At 41.5% G+C, this 25,610-nt stretch overlaps 1 protein-coding gene across 1 annotated transcript; it reads left to right on the top strand.

The window, feature by feature from the left end:
• The first annotated feature begins 1,166 nt into the window (after positions 1-1,166).
• Positions 1,167-24,889, top strand: LOC139542408 (spermatogenesis-associated serine-rich protein 2-like). The gene is made up of 13 exons (XM_071347814.1): positions 1,167-1,317; positions 14,996-15,349; positions 16,410-16,489; positions 16,673-16,781; positions 16,948-16,997; positions 17,443-17,674; positions 17,817-17,999; positions 18,096-18,231; positions 18,869-18,927; positions 20,280-20,389; positions 20,537-20,639; positions 22,252-22,385; positions 22,507-24,889. Exons 2-13 carry the CDS (start codon positions 15,325-15,327, stop codon positions 22,780-22,782), a joined length of 1,497 nt encoding a protein of 498 aa, XP_071203915.1. The 5' UTR covers positions 1,167-1,317; positions 14,996-15,324; the 3' UTR covers positions 22,783-24,889.
• Positions 24,890-25,610: the final 721 nt, after the last annotated feature.

Here is a 25,610-nt window from a genome sequence, read left to right as displayed (position 1 = left end):
CCATGACATAATTTTCTGGAATTTTCCAAGCTGTTTAAAGGCACAGTCAACTTAGTGTATGTAAACTTCTGACCCACTGGAATTGTGATACAGTGAAATAATCTGTCTGTAAACAATTGTTGGAAAAATGACTTGTGTCATGTGTAAGGGATGTGAAATGGCTAGCTAGTTAGCGGGTACGCGCTAATAGCGTTTCAATCGGTTACGTCACTTGCTCTGAGACTTGAAGTAGTGTTTCCCCTTGCTCTGCAAGGGCCGTGGCTTTTGTGGAGCGATGGGTAACGATGCTTCGTGGGTGACTGTTGTTGATGTGTGCAGAAGGTCCCTGGTTCGCGCCCGAGGTCGGTGCGAGGGGACGTACTAAAGTTATACTGTTACACATGCACAAAGTAGATGTCCTAACTGACTTGCCAAAACTATAGTTTGTTAACAAGAAATTTGTGGAGTGGTTGAAAAACGAGTTTAATGACTCCAACCTAAGTGTATGTAAACTCCCGACTTCAACTGTAAAACATCGGCCATGTTCTTCGGCACCATCTGGGTTGAGTTTGGGTGATTGTGGAGGCCAGGTCATCTGATGCAGCACTCCATCACTCTCCTTCTTGTTTAACACTTTTTTGGTTTCTACATGATTCGATGTGTTATTTCATATTTTTGACGTCTTCACTATTATTCTACAATGTAGAAAATAGTAAAAATAAAGAAAAACCCTTGAATGGGTAGTTGTGTCGAAACTTTTGAATGGTACTGTATATATAGGAAAACGAGTGGCCAGTATTTGGGTATGTTCCAGATAGACTCTGTGCAGATGATCAGATCTTTACAATGCCTGGAGAATATCAGGTGCCACATCAATGTCAAGATCCTGTAACACTGTGTATTTTAGTGTTAGACATTTGTGGTCCAGGTCAAAGGTAATTAGGCACCCACCGTGCAAATAGATATGACATACCACTGCAGCCAGGATTGAGCCCACATAACTAGCTCTCCCTCTGCCTACATCTTTTTTACAATCCTATAATTTGCACAGCGCTCCATGGTCCTTGTTCAGAATATCAATGGCTCAGAAAAGTTATAATACAGTCAAGACTACCCCTTGAAATGATCAAGAGTATGTGTTAATAATTCCAATTTACATAAATTCACGCCTCTATGAACTCATTCGCGTTGTCCAAAGGTTATTTTGGCATGCGTGGCGTGCATGACCGATTTCAGTCTGTTCGGAAGTGACGACGTGGATAGATTTGTGACTAAGCCTGAGGGCAAAAATATTGGAGACCATAGACGACTGGTAACGTTGCGGAGAAAGACACCCAGGTAAGCGCTGAATCACTCAAGAATACACGTTTTATATAGCTAGCTAAATACATGGCTAGCAATCTTAGTAAGTTAGTAAACAGACCCAGTTAGCTAGCTTGCTGTGGAGAGACAAGAACGTTAGCTAGCTAACGTTAGCTAGCATTGTCAATTGAACTAGCAGCTAATTAGCTAACGTTATTAATTTAACTAGCGTAGTTGACGAATAATACAGTGATAAACTACACTGCAGTCTCAGGGGGTTGTGAAAATATTAACGTTAGTTATGTAACGTTAATAACACCAACAGCTTGCTAGTTACCTTCCTTGCGAACAGTTCATTGTGGATTTAGCACGTTATTTTAACAAAGCGAGAAGAGTTAACGTTAACTAGCTAGGTTAGCTTGCTAACGCGTTGGGTGGTCTCTAGCACTAAGTTTGCTACATTCCGTAGATTATTATGATTGTACCCGGCCAGTTAACGTAGTTAGTTAAATAAATAAATGCACTTAGGCGAATATATATATAGCTAGCAACTAGCCAAGTATAAAATGGGGCAAGTTTGGCTAGCCAGGACTGGCGTTGCTAAGATACAGTCACCAACACATTGCACAAAATGAGTTCTAGTTTGGGACTTCGCTACCTAGCTTAATTGGCCAGAAATGTTTTGTTTTTTAATTAATAACTAGAAGCAGGTAGCGAGCTAACGTTAGCTACTGGTGATATTTTCAGAAGCTCGCACAGACGAACGTATTAGGTTTCGAAGTATTTTAAAGGGCTAGTTTACCCAAATAATGTTGCCTTATCTTTACTGAGTGGTAACGTTATATTGCCCACAAGAGACAGACTACTCATATATCAGATTTGTTTACTAGCGAAGTTAGTTGCCATGCTGTGGAAGCACACAGATTTAGCAATTGTTTGAGAAGGGATTAAAAAGAAAATCCAATGGTTTATTGTCATTACACATAAATTCGCTCTGGCTGTATGTCAGTAAACGTCGGCAAAAAAAAGTAATTAAATTGTTGCCAGCAGCACAATTCGTCACCAACTATATGGATAACATGAAAACTGCCTCTTCTGGGGTGAGTAAAATGGTCAGTGAGGTGTTCTCTCATTTGTGTCTTGACGTAGCTAGCAGTGTGCGCTCTGAACGCTCCAACCGCCGAAACGTTTGGACTTTACGGACTCTCTGACATGGCAATGCTCTGAATTTACGAACGCCCAGAGTTTACTATGAGCACACTCGGCACTCCAGATTGAATTTATGAACACACCCAAAGTTAATTGGTCTCGTACACAAATGTGCAATTGTTATCGCAGGTGCAGCGAAATGCTTGTTTCTAGCTCCAACAATGCAATTATACAAAATACCTAGCAATACAAAACAATACACACACAATCCCAAAAGTTAAAAATTCAAATAAACAGCAAACATGTATATATGTGTATATACACTACCGTTGAAAGTTTGGGGTCACTTAGACATTTCCTTGTTTTTGAAATAAAAGCACATTTTCTGTCTATTAAAATAACATATCATTGATCAGAAATACAGTGTAGACATTGTTAATGTTGTAAATGACTATTGTAACTGGAAACGGCAGATTTGTTTATGGAATATCTACATAGACATAGAGGCCCATTATCAGCAACCATCACTCCTGTGTTCCAATGGCTTGTTGTGTTGCTTAATCTAAGTTCATCATTTTAAAATGCTAATTGATCATTAGAAAACCCTTTTGCAATTATGTTAGCTTAGCTGAAAACTGTTCTGATTAAAGAAGCAATAAAACGGGCCTTTAGACTAGTTGAGTATCTTGCGCATCATCATTTGTGGGTTTGATTACAGGCTCAAAATGGCCAGAAACAAATACATTTCTTATGAAACTTGCCAATCTATTCTTGTTCTGACAAATGAAGGCTATTCCATGCGAAAAATTGCCAAGAAACTGAAGATCTCGTACAACGCTGTGTACTACTCCCTTCACAGAACAGCGCAAACTGTCTCTAACCAGAATAGAAAGAGTGGGAGGCCCCGGTGCAGAGCAAGAGGACAAGTACATTAGAGTGTCTAGTTTGAGAAACAGAGGCCTCACTAGTCCTCAACTGGCAGCTTCCTTAAATAGTACCCGCAAAACATCAGTCTCAACTAGAGGTCGACCGATTAGGATTTTTCAACACTGATACTGACTATTGGAGGACCAAAAAAGCAGACACCAATTAATCAGCCCTTTAAAAAAAATATATATATATATATATATATTTGTAAAAATGACAATTACAACAATACTGAATGAACACTTATTTTAACTTAATATTATACATAAATAAATCAATTTAGTCTCAAATAAATTATGAAACATGTTCAATTTGGTTTAAATAATGCAAAAACACAGTGTTGGAGAAGAAAGTAAAAGTGCAATATGTGCCATGTAAAAAAGCTAACGTTTAAGTTCCTTGCTCAGAACATGAGAACATATGAAAGCTGGTGGTTCCTTGTAACATGAGTCTTCAGTATTCCCAGTTAAGAAGTTTTTGGTTGTAGTTATTAAATGGAATTATAGGACTATTTCTCTCTCTACCATTTGTATTTCATTTACCTTTGACTATTGGATGTTCTTATAGGCACTAGTATTGCCAGCCTAATCTCGGGAGTTGATAGGCTTGAAGTCATAAACAGAGCTGTGCTTCAAGCATTGCTAAGAGCTGCTCGCAAACGCAGTAAAGTGCTGTTTGAATGAATGCTTACGAGGCTGCTGTTGCCTACCACCGCTCAGACTGCGCTATCAAATATCAAATCATAGACTTAATTATAATATAATAAACACACAGAAATACGAGCCATGGGTCATTAATATGTTCAAATCCGGAAACTATATTTTCGAAATCAAAACGTTTATTCTTTCAGTGAAATACAGAACCGTTCCGTATTTTATCGAATGGGAGGCATCCATAAGTCTAAATATTGCTGTTACATTGCACAACCTTCAATGTTACATCATAATTATGTAAAATTCTGGCAAATTAATTCCAGTCTTTGTTAGGAAGAAATGGTCTAAACACAGTTCGCAACGAGCCAGGCGGCCTGAACTACTGCATATACCCTGTCTCTGCTTGCACAGAAAGCAAGAGAAGTGACACAATTTCCCTAGTTAATATTTCCTGCTAACATGCATTTCTTTTAACTAAATATGCAGGTTTAAAAATATATACTTGTGTATTGATTTTAAGAAAGGCATTGATGTTTATGGTTAGGTGCATTGTTGCAACGACTGTGCTTGTTTTCACGAATGCGCTTGTTAAATCATCACCCGTTTGACGAAGTAGGCTGTCATTCGATGATAAATTAACAGGCACCGCATTGATTATTTGCAATGCAGGACAAGGTAGTTAAACTAGTAATATCATCAACCATGTGTAGTTAACTAGTGATTATGTCAAGATTGATTTAAAAAAAATATATATATAAGATAAGTTTAATGATAGCTAGCAACTTACCTTGGCTACTTGCTGCACTCGCGTAACAGGTGGTCAGCCTACCACGCAGTCTCCTAGTGGAGTGCAATGTAATCGGCGTCCAAAAATGCAGATTACCAATTGTTATGAGAACTTGTAATCGGTCATGCCGATTGCATAGCCTGTCGGAAGGCAACGGGTGCAGCAAATAGGCTACCAAATAGATGATTAAGTTAAGAATATCAGTGGAAGAGAGGCCCAGCCAGACATATAGCAATATTTCAAAATGCAATCGTGGGAATTGCTTTTGCTTCAAAGAAGACAACGAAAAAGACTAAACTAAAAGACATATCAAAATTCTCAACTTAATTGTGCTTACAGTATTGTTGGCACTAGCGGAGCATTGGCCATATCCCCGGTGAGCGTGCGTATTCAGTTTTTAAGCATTGGGTCAGTGCCACCTTGAAAAAAAGAATAATAAGATTCTGTTAATCTCTCCAGTCAAGTATAAAAGAATTGCATGATAAAAAAAAGTCCTACTTTTTCCTGTGCAAGGAAAGAAAAAGGAATATCTGCTCTAGCCTAGGCCTACTCCACCACATGCTGCATTTAAGTATTTTTTGCGAACAGTGATTGAGTTATATTATTAGCTTAAATTATGACTATCCAATGTACTAATCACATTAGGAATAGTCAGATATCTTACATAACTCTGCAAATGTGATGACGCATGGAATGCACCCCCCGGTCGGCCCCACCCCGATGACTCCTACATATGGCATCCCAATCACCAACACCTGAAATTCCAAGATCGTCACAGTCAAATTATAAACTACTTAGTATAAAATTTAAAATTTATTCTAACTGTCAAATAAATATGATCATACCTAGTGCCGATATTGTGTTGTCACCATTTCATATAATTGCCGACAGAATTTTCTCCTCAATGTCCACTGAGCAGAGCACACATGCAATTGAAATATATGCAGACTTGTTACAACTTCAGCTTTAAGCACAGGGATTTCTTCCGTCTGTGACCAAGAAAAAGTGGTTTTGTTTCATTTCTATGACATTTTTTCATGAATTGTGGGGTGTGAAACCAGACATTTAAAGTCAGCTCCGATAAGAGAGTGAAAGGGGAGAGCAGACAGATGTCAGTCGGAACCTGTCCAGAACCGCTCAGTCCCCCATATAGGGGACTTAACATATCATATTAATGGTTGGTGGCTAACCATAGGATGGATTGCAGTCTCTCCTTGTCTATAAGAAACCAATATGTAATTCATTTAGGTGAACTATCACTTTTTAAAATAGGACTGTAGAAAATCCAGCTTAGAGGTACAGGTAACTGCCAAAATAAAGGAAACGCCAGTATAGTGTCTTAATTGGTCGTTTGACCATGAGCCGCCAGAACAGCTTCAATGCGCCTTGGCATAGATTCTACAAGTGTCTGGAACTCTATTGGAGGGATGCGACACCATTCTTCTACGAGAAATTCCATCAATCTGTGCTTTGTTGCTGGTGTTGGAAAACGCTCTCTTGAGCGCCGCTCCAGAATCTCCAATGTTCAATTGGGTTGAAATCTGGTTACTGAGACACACACACCTTTTAAACCCCCTATGCTCCTTTGAGGACCCATCTTTTAAAGTCAGTGAGATCTCTTCTAGCCATGGTAGTCAAAATAATGGGAAACTGGGAATTTTTATAATTCCCTCTAAGCATGGTGGGATGTTAATTGCTTTATTAGCTCAGGAATCACACCTGTGTTGAAGCACCTTGCAATATACTTTGTATCCCTCATTTACTCAAGTGTTTCCTTTTATTCTGGCAGTTACCTGTTGCTCCAAGATGGTTGGCCACCCACTCCTGGTCTATGTTTCCTAAATACTAAAGGTTTGAATATGTGACAGTGATTTCTACAGAATTACACCACATTAAAGAAAATATTGATATTATTTTGATTTCAGGTGGTTGAGGCTGATTTGCAAAACCTTGCCATCTACATAGGCAAGATCTTTTGCATTTATGCCTGTGGTTTCTGTCTATCAGCTAAAACCTCAAAACCGGATATTGGAGGCAAGAGGCATTTCAATATAGCCTATTCTCATTTTATGACTTAACCTATATTCTGTCCATAAATGCTTACAAAAATGCATAGCCTCTAATTTAACTTTTGTTATAAAAAAAAAAGTACATTTATTTTTGGAGACACTGGCATATCAGAGTTCAAATAACCATCAAAATTGCTAAGAAGTTAAATAATCAAAGTAGTGGGAATAATGGTAGTGCACACTAATTAGTCTATATTTTAGCCCATTGTATAGGGGAATTCTTCTATTGACTTAGGCTACATAAGCTATTGTGAAAGACAAAATACATTTAACTGATAATAACATATCCTGAAGACTGCATGATATAGCCTAAATCTGCCCCTACACCCAACCCAAATGATCTGTCAATGTATTGTCCCACCCAGTAGAATAAGTTACACATTTGGGTTCACAATCTGTTATGGACAAATCAGGTCACTCTACCTAAATTCACTCTGGATGCTGCCTTTTTGTTGTTAAAGCCTAATGAACCTAGAACTAAATTGCCAATGACCAAACGAGTCGATTTAATGTAGCCTATGGATCTGGGCAAATTCAATTGGTGCATATATCAAATCAAATTTTGTCACATGCGCCGAATACAACCGGTGTAGACTTTATAGTGAAATGCTTACTTACAAGCCCTTAACCAACAATGCAGTTTTAAGAAAATACATTAAAAAAAGTAAAATAAATGTAAGAGATAATAATAAATTGTTAAAGAGCAACAGTAAATAACATGGCTTGGGGTAGAAGCTGTTTAGAAGCCTCTTGGACCTAGGCTTGGCTCTCCGGTACTGCTTGCCGTGCAGTAGCAGAGAGAACAGTCTATGACTAGGGTGGCTGGAGTCTTTGAAAAATTTTGGGCCTTCCTCTGACACCGCCTGGTATAGAGGTCCTGGATGGCAGGAAGATTGGCCCCGGTGAGGTACTGGGCCGTACGCACTACCCTCTGTAGTGCCTTGCGGTCGGAGGCCAAGCATTTGCCATACCAGGCAGTGATGCAACACGTCAGGATGCTCTCGATGGTGCAGCTGTAAAACCGTTTGAGAATCTGAGGACCCATGACAAATCTTTTCAGTCTCCTGACGGGGAATAGGCTTTGTCGTGCCCTTTTCACGACTGTCTTGGTGTGCTTGGACCATGTTAGTTTGTTGGTGATGTGGACGCCAAGGAACTTGAAGCTCTCAACCTGCTCCACTACAGCACCGTCGACAATCCACAATCATCTCCTTTGTCTTGATCGTATTGAGGGAGAGTTTGTTGTCCTTGGACCACACGGTCAGGTTTCTGACCTCCCTTTAGGCTGTCTCATCGTTGTCGGTGATCAGGCCTACCACTGTTGTGATATCAGCAAACTTAATGATGGTGTTGGAGTCGTGCCTGGCCGTGCAGTCATGAGTGAGCAGGGAGTACAGGAGGGGACTAAGCACGCACCTCTGAGGGGAGCCTGTGTTGATCAGTATGGCGGATGTGTTGTTACCTACCCTTACCACCTGTTGGCGCCCGTCAGGAAGTCCAGGATCCAGTTGCAGAGGGAGGTGTTTAGTCCCAGGGTCCTTAGCTTAGTGATGAGCTTTGAGGGCACTATGGGGTTGAATGCTGAGCTGTAGTCAATGAATAGCATTCTCACATAGGTGTTCCTTTTGTCCAGGTGTGAAAGGGCAGTGTGGAGTGCAATAGAGATTGCGTCATCTGTGGATCTGTTGGGGCGGTATGCAAATTGGAGTGGGTCTAGGGTTTCTGGGATAATGGTGTGGATGTGAGCCATGACTAGCCTTTCAAAGCATTTCATGGCTGCAGACTTGAGTGCTATGGGCCAGTGTGTATATGTATGTATGTATATATATATATATATATATACACTCACACACTTTTTTTAATGCGTGACAAATGAAAGGTGTGGCTTGTGTGAAGAGGGTTAAATGCGTGTCTCACATGCCTAATGCGTGAGTTGGCAGCACTGCAAAGTAGTTTGGTTGGTTGGATCAGTGTGTCATGTCCTTTGATTACACAAACTACAAAGTGGTCCAGATTCTAAGCAAAATAATTTCCCAATGTATTTATCCATTATGGAACACACAGCCTGGTGTTGAGTTTCAGGTGGTATAATCTGTCTCTGAGGTCCTAACAACTTTGATCAACACAGCTACACTTTGTATCTGAGGTTCTGTGAGTTTTCTGAATCTAGGCCCTGCAGGATGAATTGTCTGTAAGATAATGACTGATTGAACAGTGCTGTTCACCTCACAAGACAGTGGGTTACCAACATCTTGAGTTATGATGACCCGTGTCAATTCGCTTCACGCTTCAAACGGACCTCTTATTTCAGTTTCCTCCAATTTGCTCATCTCAAATTCAGTTTTTAGAATGTAGGTAAATTTATATATTTTATATTGCGTGATCCTCTTCAGTGTTTTGCCTAAGTCAACACATTATGTGTAACCTACTTGGGGAATCAAGCACCATCCCTCTTGATAAACACAATGCATCAATGTCTTGACTGACTTGAAACATTGTTGTTTCAACACTTGTTGACAGTGCATATATTTGATGTGTTCAAAGGTGTGGTGGCATGCCGTGTGACGTAAAGGGATAATGAAAAGGGTGTGGGTTTGCACAGTAAGTTTCCCTTTCCATGATTGCTGGGTCAGAAAGAGAAACCTAAGTGGGGAAACAGCTGGCCTATAAATGACTCCACAGTTTACTGAGGGTGGTGTTCAAGGATCAAATACAATTTTATGTCTCATGCTTCGTATACAGGTGTAGACTAACAGTGAAATGCTTACTTACAGGCCCTTCCCAACAATGCAAAAGAAGAAAAGAGAAACAGTTGACATTTTATTTGTATTTTTTTTAACCTTTATTTAACTAAGCAAGTCAGTTAAGAACAAATACTTATTTTCAATGACGGCCTAGGAACACTGCCTTGTGCAGGGGCAGAACGTATTCAAGCACCATCCCTCTTGATAAACACAATGCATCAATGTCTTGACTGACTTGAAACATTGTTGTGCACACGCTGGCGTCAGTATTCAGACCCCTTCACTTTCTCAATTTTTCCCCCTTTAATCTACACACACTACCCCATAATGACAAAGCAAAAATAGGTTTTTAGAAAAAAATTGGCAATATCACATTTACATAAGTATTCAGACCCTTTACTCAGTACTTTGAAGTACCATTGGCAGTGATTACAGCCTCGAGCCTTCTTGGATATGACGCTACAAGCTTGGCACACCTGTATTTGGGGAGTTTCTCCCATTCCTCTCTGCAGATTCTCTCAAGCTCTGTCAGGTTGGATGGGGAGTGTCGCTGCACAGCTATTTTCAGGTTTCTTCAGAGATGTTAGATCGGGATTAAGTCCGGGCTCTGGCAGGGCCGCTCAAGGACATTCAGAGGCTTGTCCCCGAAGCCACTCCTGGTTTGTCTTGGATGTCTAGGTCAGGTTTAATTCACCCAAAGGAATTAGGTCTAAACTAAATCATGATTTAAAGGTTTCTTCTCCATGCATTTGAACCAAACTGAAAATATGCTTCTGCCAATTACAATATTGAATGCAGATTGTATAGGATGTTGTGCCAGACAGTAATTTATTGATTTCTTTTTTATCACGTTTTATGACTTATGCACAAAGGATATATATATACACTGCTCAAAAAAATAAAGGGAACACTAAAATAACACATCCTAGATCTGAATGAATTAAATATTCTTATTAAATACTTTTTTCTTTACATAGTTGAATGTGCTGACAACAAAATCACACAAAAATGATCAATGGAAATCAAATTTATCAACCCAGGGAGGTCTGGATTTGGAGTCACACTCAAAATTAAAGTGGAAAACCACACTACAGGCTGATCCAACTTTGATGTAATGTCCTTAAAACAAGTCAAAATGAGGCTCAGTAGTGTGTGTGGCCTCCACGTGCCTGTATGACCTCCCTACAACGCCTGGGCATGCTCCTGATGAGGTGGCGGATGGTCTCCTGAGGGATCTCCTCCCAGACCTGGACTAAAGCATCCGCCAACTCCTGGACAGTCTGTGGTGCAACGTGGCGTTGGTGGATGGAGCGAGACATGATGTCCCAGATGTGCTCAATTGGATTCAGGTCTGGGGAACGGGCGGGCCAGTCCATAGCATCAATGCCTTCCTCTTGCAGGAACTGCTGACACACTCCAGCCACATGAGGTCTAGCATTGTCTTGCAGTAGGAGGAACCCAGGGCCAACCGCACCAGCATATGGTCTCACAAGGGGTCTGAGGATCTCATCTCGGTACCTAATGGCAGTCAGGCTACCTCTGGCGAGCACATGGAGGGCTGTGCGGCCCCCCAAAGAAATGCCACCACACACCATGACTGACCCACCGCCAAACCGGTCATGCTGGAGGATGTTGCAGGCAGCAGAACGTTCTCCACGGCGTCTCCAGACTCTGTCACGTCTGTCACATGTGCTCGGTGTGAACCTGCTTTCATCTGTGAAGAGCACAGGGCGCCAGTGGCGAATTTGCCAATCTTGGTGTTCTCTGGCAGATGCCAAACGTCCTGCACGGTGTTGGGCTGTAAGCACAACCCCCACCTGTGGACGTCGGGCCCTCATACCACCCTCATGGAGTCTGTTTCTGACCGTTTGAGCAGACACATGCACATTTGTGGCCTGCTGGAGGTCATTTTGCAGGGCTCTGGCAGTGCTCCTCCTTGCACAAAGGCGGAGGTAGCGGTCCTGCTGCTGGGTTGTTGCCCTCCTACGGCCTCCTCCACGTCTCCTGATGTACTGGCCTGTCTCCTGGTAGCCCCGCCATGCTCTGGACACTACGCTGACAGACACAGCAAACCTTCTTGCCACAGCTCGCATTGATGTGCCATCCTGGATGAGCTGCACTGCCTGAGCCACTTGTGTGGGTTGTAGACTCCGTCTCATGCTACCACTAGAGTGAAAGCACCGCCAGCATTCAAAAGTGACCAAACATCAGCCAGGAAGCATGGGAACTGAGAAGTGGTCTGTGGTCACCACCTGCAGAACCACTCCTTTATTGGGGGTGTCTTGCTAATTGCCTATAGTTTCCACCTGTTGTCTATTCCATTTGCACAACAGCATGTGACATTTATTGTAATTCAGTGTTGCTTCCTAAGTGGACAGTTTGATTTCACAGAAGTGTGATTGACTTGGAGTTACATTGTGTTGTTTAAGTGTTCCCTTTATTTTTTTGAGCAGTGTATATATTTTTGGTGGATGGGATGTGCTTTACTATTTTTTTTAAATCAGGACAATGTACATTCATAGTAGTATACATTTCTATAAGTTTTCCCTAGAATCGCCTAGTTATAGGCTTGACATCAGGTCATTTCCATCTATACAGATCCATGAGCACTAAAGTGACGTTTATAGGAGCATATCAGATGAAAGCCAAGAGTCTATTTCAGAAATTAAGGCATATACCCTACCAGTCAAGAGTTTTAGAACACCTACTCATTCCACGGTTTTTCTTTATTTGTACTATTTTCTACATTGTAGAATAATAGTGACGACATCAAAACTATGAAATAACACATGGAATCATGTAGTAACCAAAAAAGTCTCAAACCATCAAGCGCTATGATGAAGCTGGCTCTCACGAGGACAGCCACAGGACTGAAGACCCAGAGTTACCTCTGCTGCAGAAGATGAGTTCATTAGTTACCAGCCTCAGAAATTGCAGCCCAAATAAATGCTTCAGAGTTCAAGTAACAGATACATCTCAACATCAATTGTTCAGAGGAGACTGCGTGAATCAGGCCTTCATGGTCAAATTGCTGCAAAGAAACCAGAACTAAAGGACACCAATAAGAAGAGACTTGCTTGGGTCGAGAAACACAAGCAATGGACATTAGACGGGTGAAAATTTGTCCTTTTTGTCTGGAGTCTAAATTTGAGATTTTTGGTTCCAACCGCCGTGTGGGTGAACGGATGATCTCTGCATGTTTATGTCCCACCGTAAAGCATGGAGGTGTTATGTGTTGGTGACACTGTCAGTGATTTATTTCGATTTCAAGGCACACTTAACCAGCATGGCTACCACAGCATTCTGCAGCGATACGCCATCCCATATTGTTTGGGTTTAGTGGGAATATCATTTGATTTTCAACAGGACAATGACCCAACATACCTCCAGGCTGTGTAAGGGCTATTTGACCAAGAAGGAAAGTGATGGAATGCCGCATCAGATGACCTGGCCTCCACAATCCCCTATCTCAACCAAATTGAGATGGTTTGGGATGAGTCGGACTGCGGAGTGAAGGAAAAGCAGCCAAAATGTGCTCAGCATATGTGGGAACTCCTTCAAGACTGCTGGAAAAGCATTCCAGGTGAAGCTGGTTGAGAGAATGCCAAGAGTGTGCAAAGCTGTCAAGGCAAAGGGTTTAAGAAACATTACCTTGTCTGTAATTTTGTTACCAAAAACCCACATCTTTAAGATATTTTTAAATTTCTCTGCCTCGTGAGGGAGGCTAATGAATGTTCACTGAAGTAACAAGTAAAGGTAAACCTACCAATTAGTTTGTTTTTACTGATCAAGTTTGTTTATGAATTATTAAGCAATTAAAACTCAATGGGAAATCATAGTCACAAGCAACAGTTGGGTCACCTGCTACTGTCCTCCTTTCCACTGGTATACTGTTATGTTCTGCTCATGTATATATTTTTGGTCAAAGTAATACTGTGAAAACAGTTTGGACAACCTTTCGCTCTACCGCTCGATCTCCAGTTAATGCCACCTCTGCCGGCTCTTACTTACACCTACTGTCACATACCGCATACCCTCTTTCCATTTACTGAAACGAGCATCCTCGTCCACTGAGCACCGACCAACACCGGATGTCCATGAACGTTGAAAAGTAGTTAAAATTTGGTCAGTCTGCCCTGGCCGGACCAAATCTAAACCAATCAGACATTTCACAAGTTTGGAATATCTTGTACAGTAGAGCACACTATAGTACAGTATAATGTAGTGATTGGGGGGGGTCAATACAGTTACATATCGGGATATTCTTTTTGATATATAATTTTGACTATGGCAATTTTATTTTTGCGCTAATTTTCTATACCTGCAGGTCCTGCACAAAAACTCCAGTATTTTTCCTTCATAGCTTGCTCTGTCTTTAAGTTGGAGCCCAATATTGTTTTCAGCACTTTTTATTTCCATGACTGATCAAAACTTTTCTCATGGCTTCTGTTGTCTCTCTGCAGCAGACATATAGTGAGCAATATGTTTGGAACGTCGAATCACAGTATCAAATCTCAATACATCTTGAATCTCAATACATATTGTATCGGCACCAAAGTATTGTGAAGTCAATGGCAATTCCCAGCCATATTATTGTACTATACTGAACATATCTACTGAACTCTGCTGTACAGTACTCTGTGATGTCCAAACTTGTGAAGCATAGACGTCTATGATTGGTACATATTTGTTCTGGTCTTGTTTGGGGGCGGAGCTCATTACAATAATAGCCAGTGTGTAGAATAATACCCAAATATGCTAAAGAGAGCAACTGCATATTTCTGCCTTTGTACCTATTCAGGATGCATCACCTTGAAGAGAGTGATATTCAGATCCATAATTAGCCTATACATTTCTGTATAGTGCAGATCAGGAACCCATGATGTAAATTTACTTCACAGACTAGTTCAACGACTAAAATATATCTATTTTTAAACTCAAGGTGTCCTGTCATAGCTGACACCGCATTCTTTCTGCAGACATCTTTGAATCTTAATTCGGAGGAGATATGTATGATTTTGGTTGCATAAATGAGGGAGATTTGACCATAATTCTGTAACCAAATTTAGCATCTGCACACTTCTTCCAGTAAACATAGTAGTCCTTGTGCATAGAGTTGTATCATGTATTTTTTGGCATACTTTTTGGGGGGTGCATTTAAACATAAAATCTGACTCAGTGTAATTCCGGCACCAATGTAATAATTCTTCTGTCTGAATATGCTAAATGTTATGATTTTCCTTTTTGTGCATTTGATGGGTCAAGATTCATTACGAACTACTACTTTGTTCCATTGGATCGTCTCATGAAACTCTGTTTTTAATCCTGTGTGCTTATTACATCCACCCTAGACAGTAACCTTATTTTCCTGTCTCCTTTTTTCAGAGTTGGCTCAACTTTGGAGAACGGAGAAGAAAAGTTGAATCCAAGCCTAAGTGGTGGAGGCCTGATCTGACCCTGCCTACTCCAACCCCTCCTACTGCCAGATTTGTGAGCCTTTGTTGGCTTCCTGTCTGAGAGGGAAAAATCAAGGAGGAACATTTCTACAAAGGAAGCGCTGAAGTCTTCACTTAGGAAACAAGTTCAAACTGAATATCTGGAAAAGTGCATTATTTTATTGATTTGTTTTTGACTTGAGCTATAAACTGGGACGCTATACACTGGGATCAGTTGGGACCTACTTACTGTACCTTTTGGACTAGTGGTGTTACAACATGGCGAAGAAAAACAGCCAGAAGGGTATGTGTGCTACCATTCGTCTCTGCCATGTTTTTAAAAGCAGATGAACTAGTATTGAAAATGCAATAACTAGTGTGAGTGCATTTTAAATGTTTAGAGTTGATTCTCAAAACATAGTTGGCACTAGGCTGAAGGAGCAGCACTTGACATGCAACTTCATCAAGTGTCTACCAGATCTCTTGAGTTAGAATGGATCCTTTCAAAAACAATAGCTGGCGATAGCTGAGAGAGTTTGACAGTATGAACTCACATCTGTGCAGTCCACTTTGGATGGGATAGGGTCCCAGCTTTTCTCCGGAATAAAGTTAAGCTATTTCTGAAATGAAGCTCTCCATTAGGACTGTCTTTGACTTGCAGAGCACAACATCTTCTGTTGAGTCCATTGTCATTGTTAAACTGTCCTCTGGCATTCTTTGGTCATGCCACATGTATTTGGGTCACAGCAACCCAGCTGTTTCTCATCTCATTGAGCTTACTTTGTTTGGGGCTGTATTCTTATCCATCTGATGCATAAACTCCTGCTTTGCTGACTCATTCTGCTTCTACAACTGTACATCAGTTATAACCGGTTCAAATTCAATGCAGATCTCGGGTCCTTTACGGCCAGTCCAGATGCCAATATTTCTTGAGTTTAATCTCATGGCTCTAGGGCCTGTTATTTTTGGTCCTAGCATATATAAAGCCATTCGAAGTGTTGTAAAATCTTTAGGCCTCAAGCAACTTGAAACAGTTGTTAAACGTGTACATATTTTACTTGAGAGATCATCAAGCATCTTGTCACATTTGCCCATAAAGGAAATATCTTGGTCCTAATAGGTTTTTCATGTAAATCACCTCTGTCTGTTGCACATGATTTATGATAATCCCTGTGTTCTCTGCCATGGTTTACTTTCAATACAAATAGGCCTAACTTTGAATGTCCAGGAATGACTAGGTATGGGGAGAGTTTTGTTTAGCAAATGATGTGCCTATGCACTTACAATTGTTTTGCAAATAGACCTGGGTCCAGCAGAAAACAATGAGAAATTCCAAATCAACCCTTTCTCCCTTTTTCCCCCAGATACCTCTGGTATGGTGTTCGACACAAACTTGAAAATGGTTATGTCCCAGGGAGGGACTTTTGAGAGAATGAAGGAGAAGGTAAGAACTGCAAATTATTTCTCTCTAGGCATAACATTCCAATTGATTTGAATACATTAAGTACTATTCCTCTTTAGCTAGTAGGTTTTATTGGGTGAGAAGGCCCATGGCCTTAGGATATGTATCACTATGCTAAACCTTTCTTAATTTGCCAGATCGTTCTCTTATTTGTTCTCTTCACAGATTAGTGCTGTCAGGGCCGTTGTTCCCAACAAAAGCAACAATGAGATAGTTCTGGTCTTGCAGCACTTTGAGAACTGTGTCGATAAGGCCGTCCAGGCTTTCCTAGAAGGTATGGAAATGCCATAGTGATAATTCTTGTTGTGATATAGAACAGACACCGTAGTCAAATGAATGGAAAATACCTTTTTGATTTCTAATTTAAGAATACACTGGTTCAAACTGCGTACATTAAGTACAACTTGTCACTCTCTAATTACCTGATGTTTTCCTCTCAGGTAGTGCTGTGGAAATCTTGAAGGAGTGGAATGTAACTGGTAAAAAGAAGGTAAACTTGTTTGTTGTCCTATACTGCAGGGTATTGCATTCTATATGCAAGGGCAACATGAGTATGAATGAAATTTGGTATCATGCGTCATGACATTTTGAAGCACGGCCTATCCCTCATGTGATTGAGACGGCGCTTTTTAAAACAAGTGCCAAAGATATTCTTCTAGTGGCAGCCCATCCAGATTTTGAGGGGAAAACGCTAACTTTAAAAGCAATTAACTTTAAACTCTAAATGCTAGTCAAAGGAAATGTTTTTTGTCTTATTCTTTTTTTCACCTATTTGGCTTTGATGTCAGAAGCTCTAGCTGAAAATATGGCATCTGTGTCATGAGGACCTACAACCTGCTCAACCATTGCTATATGTGAATTATTAATGAACTTCAAAAGCTGTTTAAGTTTATATTCTAGTAGTTAAAATCCAACTTTGATTATTCAACATCCAGCCCAAGAAGAAAAAGAAGCCCAAGCCCCAGCCAGAGCCTCTGGCAGAGGAGCCTGCTCCAGCCGAGACCATGCCGCCCTCTGAGACTGAGAGTAAGGAAGCTGTGAATGGGTTCCATGCCAATGGCTCCGTGTTGGACGGAGACTCGCTAGACTCTCTGAGTGAGCAGTTGGATTCTGCCTCCTTGGACGCAGCTGAGTTGGATTCTGAACCTGCCACGTCGGACATTACAGGTATTGTAATGGAGTGTTCTCAGTGGCTTTATTTTATCCATCAGATGACCTTTGGATTGTTGCGACAATATAAGACTTTTGATAATCCTCCATGTAGTTGAAACCAACCCCTACAGATCAGAAAACATCTTTCTCCTAACAGGTGCGGAAGCAGACTCTCTTTGTAGTGGCCCAAGCCCCACCCCTCACCATGCTCAAGGAGGAAGGAATCACCAGCCTCCCCGTGGCAACAAATTCCGTTCCAGTACTAACTCCCAGCCATCCACTTCCTCTGTGCTCACCACTGACGAGAACCAACAGGGATCGTCTGGAGCCAAGAAGATTGGTTAGTGACAAATTTCTTTAAAACAAAAATGGTAATGCCTTTGTTTTTCTAAGACAATAGGTGATGTCTAGTCTAACCCTGTTCTTTGTCTCTCAGCGCCCAACATTGACCGCTCTGTGAAGGACCTGCAGAGATGCACAGTGTCGCTCACTCGCTACAGAGTGGTGGTCAAGGATGAGATGGACTCCTCTATCAAGACCATGAAGCAAACATTTGCTGAGCTCCAGAGCTGGTACATCTACCATCATTAGCTCCACTACATTCGTTTGTAAAGTTGTAGTTTATTTGGAATATGAACTTATGGTGGGATATAACGGCACAAGTTCCCTTATGTTAAGCAGAATGTTTATATAAGCAATTTAGGAGCCTTGATTTTAAGGTCCAATGCAGCCTGCCTTAACCCAATAGCAAATCATTTTTGGGTAACAACTAAGTACTTTACTGTGATTTTGTTTTAAATTAAAATGGTAAAAAAGAAACATAGCTTCTTAGCCAAGAGCAATTTCATAAGCAATCATTTTGCTAGGACTGGGAGGGAGGGGAATATTTTAAACTAACTGTTAATGGAAGAGATGTTTGTATTTCTTTTTATTGGCCTATTCACTAATTTATCACCTGATGTTACCAGGCAGGCTAAAGCTCCAAGTGCATTGCTCTCAACTCTGCTCTACAACAACTACCACCAATATCTATTTCAGTGTAACATGTAGTCTATTGCTGTAGTCCAACTAGTGTTATTGTAGTATAGAAATGGTGAGTGTAGCCAAAATCAAAGTACAGAGACTATCTTAGAAATCTAAAGAATCATGATCCCTTTATCTTAGTAAAGAACGTAATTTCATATCTCTTCCCCTCCCCCGCTCTCTCAGCCTGATGGACAGAGAGGTTACGCTGTTGACAGAGATGGACAAAGTCAAAGCAGAGGCCAGTGAGTACAACACCTTTTTAATTAGCATTTGGACTTCAATGTATATTATACTTTATTTCTATTCTTACTATGTTTACATTTTTTTCTGAAAGCCTTTGTCCCAGAGTCGTCCTGCTGTTTAAACGTATTTTTCCATATATAGACACACACCCTATGTGTTTGAATACATATGCACTGAGCTTGTCTGATGCTTTATGCACACTGTTTGATTAAATAATTAAGACACACTGTCACTGTTAAAATGTTATGACAGCGAGTGACTGTGTGAGTGGTGGGCATTGTCTCGCTCTCCTCCCTACTGCAGCGAAAAGGTACCACGGCACAGCAAGTGTTTATTGTGCTGAAGCTGCCACATCATCACAGCCATTTAGGTTCTTTCTTGTTTGACTGGAAAGTTCTGTTACCGAAATTCGTTTGAAAGTTGTTTGCGAAAAACATTCCCTATTCTCCATCCCTGTGGCCTCCGCAATGGATTAGTCCACTGAAATAGGGTCGAATCAGACAGGTGTCTTGTGAACCATAAAAAACAAAATTGTGACTGCTTGACTAAAGAACTCTGTCGACCAGCAACCTATCGACCAAACAAACAACTAAATGGGGTCAGCTCTACAGTTAAGGTATTCCAAATAGACTTAAATGTATTTCCTCAGGGTTATTTTAGATGTTAGACATACCATAATCTTCTATGTAGTGAAACATGACAGAGCAAGACTGCATATTTCCACAAGTGGGCCATTCTGCCCTCATTCTTTCCTTCTTCCCAATGCACAGTGTTGTGTGTTCTGAGGCTGGAAAAAGTGAATAGTGTCAGGTGTCATGGCAGACTAAATGCTGTCTGAGTCGAGGTGTGTGGGGAATTGAGGGAAGAAGAGGGAACACTAGAGCAGTTCTTTGACATTACAAAAACCCAACATTCCTTGAAATGTACCAGTTTCTGCCCTAATCTCCCCTCGTTTAGATGTGTGTTACTGTTAATGGATGAGACTTGCTTTCTTCCCTTTTTCCCCCTCATGAAAAAAGTACTTTCTGTCATTTGAATCTCCTTGGCAACTGATACACAAGGTGCTCTTCCTCTGGTCATGTTTTGCATGTGTTTACCCCCCCCCCCCCCCCTGTCCTGACAATGGTCAACACCAGGAAAAGCCTGGAGTTATTTATGGCTGCAGTGTTGTATCTGATCTATTTTGTAGAAACCAGTCAACTAATAGGCCTACCCTTTACCTTATAATATTGAGGACATGGCTAGTCCCACGTTTCAGTATGGTATTGCCTCTGTGTGGATTTCTCTCTGTACCACTGAAGGCCTCTGAATATGGGGTGAGTGGTCAACTAATAATGTGTATCTGTTTCAGTGGCCATTTTGGATGGCCGTCAAAAGAGAGCAGAGGAGCTCCGCAGGCTGACTGACCAATCGGCATCCATGTCTGAGGACCAACTGAGTGAGCTGCGTGCTGACATAAAGGTAAGTTGACTACCGTAATAACACTTACACTATATAGTCAAGACAATTGTGCAACCGGCTAAAACTGTGTGGTGTGGGAATTGAGCCATGATCTGACCGAAGACAAGTCTGAAATCCCTGGTCATGTTTTCTCAATTTTTTGTGCAGCACTTTGTGAGTGAGCGTAAATTTGATGAAGACCTGGGAAAAGCTGTGAAGTTCACTTTCGAGCTAGAACCACTGAAAATGAGCATCACAGGATTTGGATCAGGTACAGTCCTTTGTTCTTCTCTAGTTGATGTCTTTCCTCTCACAGAAACTCATTATGTTAGTACAGTATTGCATTGCTATTTGAAGGGCAGTATATCCATATCCTTGGTAGTAACACCCACAGAATTAAATAGAACACATATTTGTATAATAAACTCAGCAAAAAAAGAAACGTCCTCTCACTGTCAACTGCGTTTATTTTCAGCAAACTTAACATGTGTAAAAATTTGTTCCACTGACATGTGACTAACAGAAATTGAATAATGTGTCCCTGAATAAAGGGGGGTCAAAATCAAAAGTAACAGTCAGTATCTGGTGTGGCCACCAGCTGCATAAAGTACTGCATTGCATCTCCTCACAGACTGCACCAGATTTGCCAGTTCTTGCTGTGAGATGTTACCCCACTCTTCCACCAAGGCACCTGCAAGTTCCCGGACATTTCTGCGGGGAATGGCCCTAGCCCTCACCCTCCGATCCAACAGGTCCCAGACGTGCTCAATGGGATTGAGATCCTGGCTCTTCGCTGGCCATGGCAGAACACCGACATTCCTGTCTTGCAGGAAATCACGCACAGAACGAGCAGTATGGCTGGTGGCATTGTCATGTCAGGATGAGCCTGCAGGAAGGGTACCACATGAGGGAGGAGGATGTCTTCCCTGTAACGCACAGCGTTGAGATTGCCTGCAATGACAACAAGCTCAGTCCGATGATGCTGTGACACACCGCCCCAGACCATGACGGTCCCTCCACCTCCAAATCGATCCCGCTCCAGAGTACAGGCCTCGGTGTAATGCTCATTCCTTCGATGATAAACGCGAATCCGGCCATCACCTCTGAGACAAAACCGCGACTCGTCAGTGAAGAGCACTTTTTGCCAGTTCTGTCTGGTCCAGCGACGGTGGGTTTGTGCCCGTAGGCGACATTGTTGCCGGTGACGTCTGGTGAGGACCTGCCTTACAACAGGCCTACAAGCACTCAGTCCAGCCTCTCTGCGGACAGTCTGAACACTGATGGAGGGATTGTACGTTCCTGGTGTATCTCGGGCAGTTGTTGCCATCCTGTACCTGTCCCGCAGGTGTGACGTTCGGATGTATGCGTTGTCTGCCACTGCGAGGACGATCAGCTGTCCGTCCTGTCTCCCTGTAGCGCTGTCTTAGGTGTCTCACAGTATGGACATTGCAATTTATTACCCTGGCCACATCTGCAGTCCTCATGCCTCCCTTGCAGCATGCCTCCCTTGCAGCATGCCTAAAGCACGTTCACGCAGATGAGCAGGGACCCTGGGCATCTTTCTTTTGGTGTTTTTCAGTCTGTAGAAAGGCCTCTTTAGTGTCCTAAGTTTTCATAGCTGTGACCTTTATTGCCTACCGTCTGTAAGCTGTTAGTGTCTTAACGACCGTTCCACAGGTGCATGTTCATTCATTATTTTTATGGTTCATTGAACAAGCATGGGAAACAGTGTTTAAACCCTTTACAATGAAGATCTGTGAAGTTATTTGGATTTTTACAAATTATCTTTGAAAGACAGGGTCCTGAAAAAGGGATGTTTCTTTTTTGCTGAGTTTATGTATCTCTATGGTAACACCTGCCCTCGTGTCACCCTCCCTGTTCAGTGTACCACCCTCAGACAGGTTACTCCAGCCGCTCCCGCTGTAGCTCCACCTCCTCCTCCATCACAGGCCCAGGGTCCCTAGAAGCTCCACCTCCCTCCAGCTACGAAGGACGCCCTACCCAGCCAAACAAAACGGTTAGCTCACAAAGCAACCATAAACATGCAACTAAGTTCTCATTAATGTTGTCTCCTTAGGAGTAATAATTATCAACATATGATTGTTTTATTTTATTTAACTTTGATTTTGAACTTTCAGACTTTCCTAGGCAACAGGCGTTACACGGCGGGTCCGGGGTACCAATCCGGGGGGCAGCGGTATAATGGCGGCTCCTATCGTGACAGGAACCCCAATCGCGGAGGCTACCGTTCCCAGGGCTACCAGGGCCAAGGCGATGGCCCCAGCCATCCTACTGCCACACAATCCTCTAACTCCACAAGAGCCCCTTCCAACTCCGGTCCATCTTCTTACCGTCAAGACCACCCTTCTCATAACGGTCTGCCCCAAAGGCCTCCGCGGACACACTGCCCCTGACACCGGAACTACCTGGCCCATTTGTTAAACCCCCTACTAACCCTGGCATTCCACCCTCAATACCCTGCCCCTTCCACCCCACTAACTCCTCTCAATGAAGAATAGAATACAAGTTTACATATTTTTGTCAATTGAGCTGTAGTGCCACCCATAGGCAACCATTCATCCTCCTAACTTGAAAATTAGCTACCCATGTTCTGCCACTTTCTCCATACTTTAGAATGAGCTATTAAGGCCTCTGAAATAGCAAATATTATCTGGTGATGCGTTTATATGCATTTTTTTGCATTTTTATTTTATCTGTTATGATTTATTTTAGTTTTTGTTCTCGCGCATCAAATTTTTATTTTGCTTTAGGTTGCAAGTTTTTTGCAGTCTATCAAACCATTTCAGTTCCTTATTTTAGACAATACATGACACCCTTACTATGGTTTCACACGTATGTATGGGAGATTGTCATCAATGGCATAGAATCAACACTACGTAATTGTATATTATTATTTTAGAGCTTTCCATATATACTGGTTGCTCCTGTAAATAATATGTACTCATTGAAATGTATGATGAATATGTTGTTAATCAGAACTAGCAGGTGAACCAGAGGTAATCACGTCGGTTGTTGTCTGATAGCGGTTTATTCCCTCCCTCGCATGTAAATTCATTTTTTTTTTGTGGATAGTTTATCTGTCCTCCCTATTGTTATTGTATAATCCAAGGAGAGGGCTCCTTTTTTTTTATTACATACATCCTTTATGTGGGACTTCTCAAATCTCAGGTATGAGAAAGGAACCTACACTCCCCTTCACGTATGGTCTGAATTAGGACTTCCTTTTGTTAGTACATCTATTCTGCTGTTATTTGGTCTTCTCATTCTTTCCTTATGTTTAGTGTGTGTCAGACAGGACCATAAAGAGCATACACTTGACATGCTCGTATCACATTGCAACTTCCTTTGCCTTTCTAGAAATGCAAAGATGCTCGCATCACGAACACTGTTAAGCGCACACTCTTCTGATCTTTTACATTACTGAAAAGTGAGCTGTAGGAACTTTGTCCTTTTTCATGCGTTCACTTTCCTCTTAATTGTTTCCTAGAGAAGAAAAAAATTTGATCAAATTTGTCTATGCTGTTTCGGTCTTATTTTGAACGTGTTTTATGGCTGCTGAGTTGGGACAAATTGGTAAATGGTAATGCCAGGATTTAAGATTCTTTGTAATGTCTACAATAACTGAACAAAATCTGGAGAAATACCTCATTGTTGCCCCTTGTACACTGCCTGGTAGCATAATGTTGCTTTTGGGACTTTGCTTTACAGAGGCCTGAATGTTCTTTTGAAATGGGGCTTGGTATGGCTTACCATTTAAGCGAAAGCAGAGTGGTCTCATGTCAAGCTGCAAGGCATGTGTATAAGATCATACAAACTAGCTGTTTCCTCTGTGTACCAAAGGGTAATACTGATGAGTAGAATAATTGAGAGAAACTTAGACTAACTGCCCCTCCCCCTCCCCCCAGGTACTTAAGTCTTCTTATAGGAGTGTAGTTTGGTCATGAGAAAAATAACTTAATTTGGGTTTTGTTATATTGCACATCAATGTAAAGATTATGTGGTTCTGGTTTGTTCATTGGTTTACAAAGTATTCTGTGGAAGTGCAGAGTATACAGTAGGGCAGATCACTTGGCATGTATCAGCAACTGTGCTTGAGCAGGTAAGGCTTGGTAGCCAACACCAAGATCTTCCAGCCTTCAGCAAATCTCTCCTCATCTCAGATCTGCACTGTAAATATAGTCTCAGTAATCATAATGCACAGTAGTGGAGATGCATGCATTACAGTACAGAGCATTCTATCCCCACAACACTGCTAGTTGTTACCTTTTGGTGCTGGGCATGTTGAGGTTTGATTTTAATAGCTGAACTGATTCTGCATAGGGAATGAATGATGCCTGTCTCAATCGCTCTTTTACCAAATGTATGTAAAGTCACATTCACAGCATTCCAAACTATCTGGATAGGTTATCGCCAAAGAGATCATATTGTCTTGTTCGAGTTGCTGCCTTTTTTTCTTACTCTGCTTATAAATAATAATAAAAAAATATGATTGTTTTACAATGGGATAATCTATTCTAGGTTGAGTAACATTGTTTCTTTTACATTTTTTCTTTCCTGAATCTTTACTGTATATATGTAGCTATAATTTAGTTGTGCTCACATGGTGCATTTTGTATGTTATACATATTGAGCATATGGTTTACCTATGACAACTGTAAACTTAAGTGCCTTCGCTTGTCTCCCTCCAATTCATTCACTTACCCCCCTTCCCTACCACCCGGTATGGACCAAAGACATCTGCCCTCCCCATCCATTCCAATACAAGCGCCTCTTGTATACACGGCCCTCCCCATTCATTCCAATAGAAGCACCCCACCCCCCCAATACACAGAAAGGCACACTTTTCCTTTACTATTAAAAGATTGTTTGCAATACATTAGTGTCCTTTGTCTTAATCTGCACAGTCCATTTCAATGTGACTGTATTTTACAGATCCGTAGGTCAAGTTAACTGTAAGGGGAAAAATGGTGATAAGCTCGCCTATCACCTCTCATTTTATAAATAACTGCTCTCCCCACAATTATATGGACAATGAAGATTAAAGTTGTACATTTCGCTCTACATTCCAGCATTTTGGATTTGGTTTGTAAGAATTGTAATTGAATTTGCCATACTGTAGGAAGTAAGGTTGTTTAAGATGTGGCGCGAGGGGGGTGCGCGATGTTCCCCAATTCTGGAAGGGGGGCCCCGATTGGAAAAAGTTTCTGAACCCCTGCCTTAG

The sequence above is a fragment of the Salvelinus alpinus genome, chromosome 17, assembly GCF_045679555.1.
Source record: "Salvelinus alpinus chromosome 17, SLU_Salpinus.1, whole genome shotgun sequence".
In the NCBI taxonomy this organism is placed as follows: domain Eukaryota; kingdom Metazoa; phylum Chordata; class Actinopteri; order Salmoniformes; family Salmonidae; genus Salvelinus; species Salvelinus alpinus.
This window is presented reverse-complemented; position numbering and strand designations above follow the sequence as displayed.